The sequence below is a fragment of the Colobus angolensis genome, unplaced genomic scaffold, assembly GCF_000951035.1.
Source record: "Colobus angolensis palliatus isolate OR3802 unplaced genomic scaffold, Cang.pa_1.0 Scaffold416, whole genome shotgun sequence".
Classification (NCBI taxonomy): Eukaryota; Metazoa; Chordata; class Mammalia; order Primates; family Cercopithecidae; genus Colobus; species Colobus angolensis.
Genome location: NW_012117555.1, coordinates 821,200 through 824,257, shown reverse-complemented (window position 1 = coordinate 824,257; position 3,058 = coordinate 821,200). Strand labels below are relative to the sequence as shown.

Genomic DNA, 3,058 nt, shown 5'->3' with positions numbered 1-3,058 from the left:
TGGTTTCGATCTCCTGACCTCGTGATCCACCCGCCTCGGCCTCCCAAAGTGCTGGGATTACAGGCGTGAGCCACCGCTCCCGGCCAAGAGGAGTTTAGTGTTAATGGAAGTGTGTGTGCGCCCTGCGCCAGGCAGATTCCTTCAGATGCAGACCTTTTTTCATTTATAAATAAAGGTAGGATGAGAAGTCTGTATTTTTTAGATAATTATAAGTATCAGTTGTGACTTTAAAAGAACACGTGTTCTGTACCAAACTAACTTTTTTTGTTGTTTTTTTGAGACAGAGTCTTGCTCTGTTGCCCAGGCTGGAGTGCAGTGGCATGATCTTCAGTTTCTGCAACCTATGCCTGCTGGGTTCAAGCGATTCTCCTGCTTCAGCCTTCCGAGTGGCTGGGGTTTCAGGCGTGCACCACCATGCCCAGCTAAATTTTTTTTTTTTTTTTTTTTTAGTTGAAATGGAGTTGGGATTTTGCCTCTTGGCCAGGCTAGTCTGAGACTCCCGGCCTCATGTGATCCATTTGTCTCAGCCGCCCACAGTGCCTGGATTACAGGTGTGAACCACCGCTCCCGGCGCCAAACTAACTTTTTTCATGTAACTTGTTGTGACAAACTTAAGTATGGTTGTCAGCGATGACGGAAGAATTTTCTGATCTTACCCGCGCTCCATCAGCATTTGGAGACGATCTTTCTCCTGGTGTGAACTGGAGTTCATTGATGGCAGTTGACAAGTTTCCTATTCAGCTCTTTTCTCAAGTTGATTAGGAAAAATATTTGGTCAGTTTCCTCACCTGTGACTAGGAAGCCCAAGGTGTGAGCGCCGTCGGACCCATTGCAGCATCTCTTCTCTGCTTGCAGCACCCCTGAGCCTGTGGGACTCCTTTGGGTGTTGGGTGTCGGTTCCCATGGTGGCAGCATCGTGGGGGTGTCGGGAAACTGGGAGAGACAGTTTCCTGTGGTGGAGTGGGCAGTTGGACCTTTACAAGTCCCTTGGGAATCCTGTGAACTTGGATCCTCCAAAGCCAGGACGTCGGTCAATGGCTAACATGTTCTGATGAAATCTTCCCCAAGCCCACATCAGTTAGTCCTTTCAGTTTAAAGTAAAGCCTTAAACAAGCTCTGATGTTCAGATGTGGCTTTGTAATGGTCAGTTCTGGTTTGGTTGTTTTTGTGCAACTTGCTACAGAATTTTTATTTACTTATTTGAGACAAGGTCTTGCTCTGTCGTCCAGACTGGAGTGCAGTGACATGATCTCGGTTTACTACAGCCTGCTCGGGCTCAGGCAGTCCTCCCACCTCAGCCTCCCGAGTAGTTGGTACCACAGGCACGTGCTACCATGCCTGGGTGATTTTTAAATTATTTGTGAGACAAGGTCTTGCTGTGTTGCCCAGGCTGGCCTCAAACTCCCGGGCTGAAGCGATTGTCCCACCTCGGCCTCCCAAAGTACTAGGATGTGAGCCACATGCCTGGCCCAAAATATTTTAAATATTTAATTTGATTCAGTTTTTTGTTTTGTTTTGTTTTGAGATGGAGACTTGCTCCGTCACCCAGGCTGGAGTGCAATGGCGTGATCTGGGCTCACTGCAGCCTCCGCCTCCTGGGTTCAATTGATTTTCCTGCCTCAGCCTCCCAAGTAGCTGAAATTATAGGCAGTCACCACCACACCTAGCCGATTTTTGTATTTTTAGTAGAGACAGCGTTTCACCGTGTTGGGCTGGCTGGTCTTTATCTCCTGACCTCGTGATCCACCTGCCTCAGCCTCCTAAAGTGCTGGGATTACAGGCACGAGCCACTGCGCCCAGCCTAGATTAAAAATTTTAAGATATGTTCTCTATTATGAGCCAATGAAATTACTCATTTTCCTTCTTTCCCATTTCCTGTCCCTTTTTGCTTTTGGAGTTTTGTGTCTTAGTGTGACTGTGACTCTTTCTCTCCTTTTGTCTTTCAGCAAACGGGGATTCAGCGTCCGATCCTTTGGAACAGGGACTCACGTGAAGCTTCCAGGACCAGCTCCCGACAAGCCCAATGTTTATGATTTCAAAACCACATATGACCAGATGTACAATGATCTTCTTAGGAAAGACAAAGAACTGTATCCCAGCGGGTTGCCCTTTAAAAACCCCCCGTGTGGTCCTTCCTGGAAGGTGTTACGTGTGGCTCGGGCACAGGAGGCGTGTCACCCTGTGCAGTGCACACACTGGCTCCTCCTGTCTTTGCGAGAACTTGGTTTCTATTCCTGGTGCACATCGGATCGTCCACGGGTTAGTTCCAGTGCCACCCATGGCATTAGGCGTGGTGAGGCACACAGACACGGTGTGGGGTTCCCATTGACGTGGTCCAGCAGAGGGTTGTGACATAGCATGAACCAGGGATGCTTAGGTGAGGAGGTGGAACCCACAAAATCCCATTGCTTTTCACACTTCAGGGCTGCCCCGTTATTTCCTTTGCCAGGTAGGTGTGCGTGCATATATGTGTGTGTGTGTGTGTGTGCATGTCTGATACACACGGAGCTGGGCTGCTTCACACATCTGGTGAGGTCCTTAGAGGGTCAGATAAAGAAGAGGGCCGAGCTTGCTACCCAAGCTGTTAGAAGAAATAATGGGAGAGAACGTTCCTTCATTTCGGGAGGACACAGAGCAGACTGGTCTGCCACTAAGACTCCTGTAGAGAGAAGAGTATTCAAATAGATTCTGATGGATGCAACATCAGTTGCATAATGGTTATGACAATCAGTGCCCAGGTTTTTGACCAGGCATTTCATGGTCGTCACCCCCATGCTAATGAAAAGTTTCTGGATCTCCTTTTGTTATAGTGAGTGATTTGTAGTTCTCACAATGGAGGCCATACGTATTCCAAATGTAAAAGAGAATGAGGCGTCAAATGCAAAACCTTTTGTCTTCATGTTGGCACTGTTGCCCTCCCCACCCGTTCCCAACAGGGTCTCACTCTCACCCCAGCTAGAGTGCAGTGGCGAGATCTTGGCTCACTGCAGACTCATGGCAGCATCCGCCTCCCAGGTTCCAGCAATTTTCCTGCCTCAGCCTCGCAGGTAGCTGGGAT

The 3,058-nt window shown here is 48.7% G+C and overlaps 1 protein-coding gene across 1 annotated transcript in view; it reads left to right on the top strand.

The window, feature by feature from the left end:
- SSU72 (SSU72 RNA polymerase II CTD phosphatase homolog (S. cerevisiae)) overlaps window positions 1-3,058 on the top strand; it is a 34,942-nt gene that overhangs the window by 7,240 nt on the left and 24,644 nt on the right. The window contains exon 2 of the mRNA XM_011956420.1: window positions 1,911-2,090. Coding sequence (XP_011811810.1) covers window positions 1,911-2,090 — 180 coding nt within the window. The remainder of the gene's footprint in view (window positions 1-1,910; window positions 2,091-3,058) is intronic.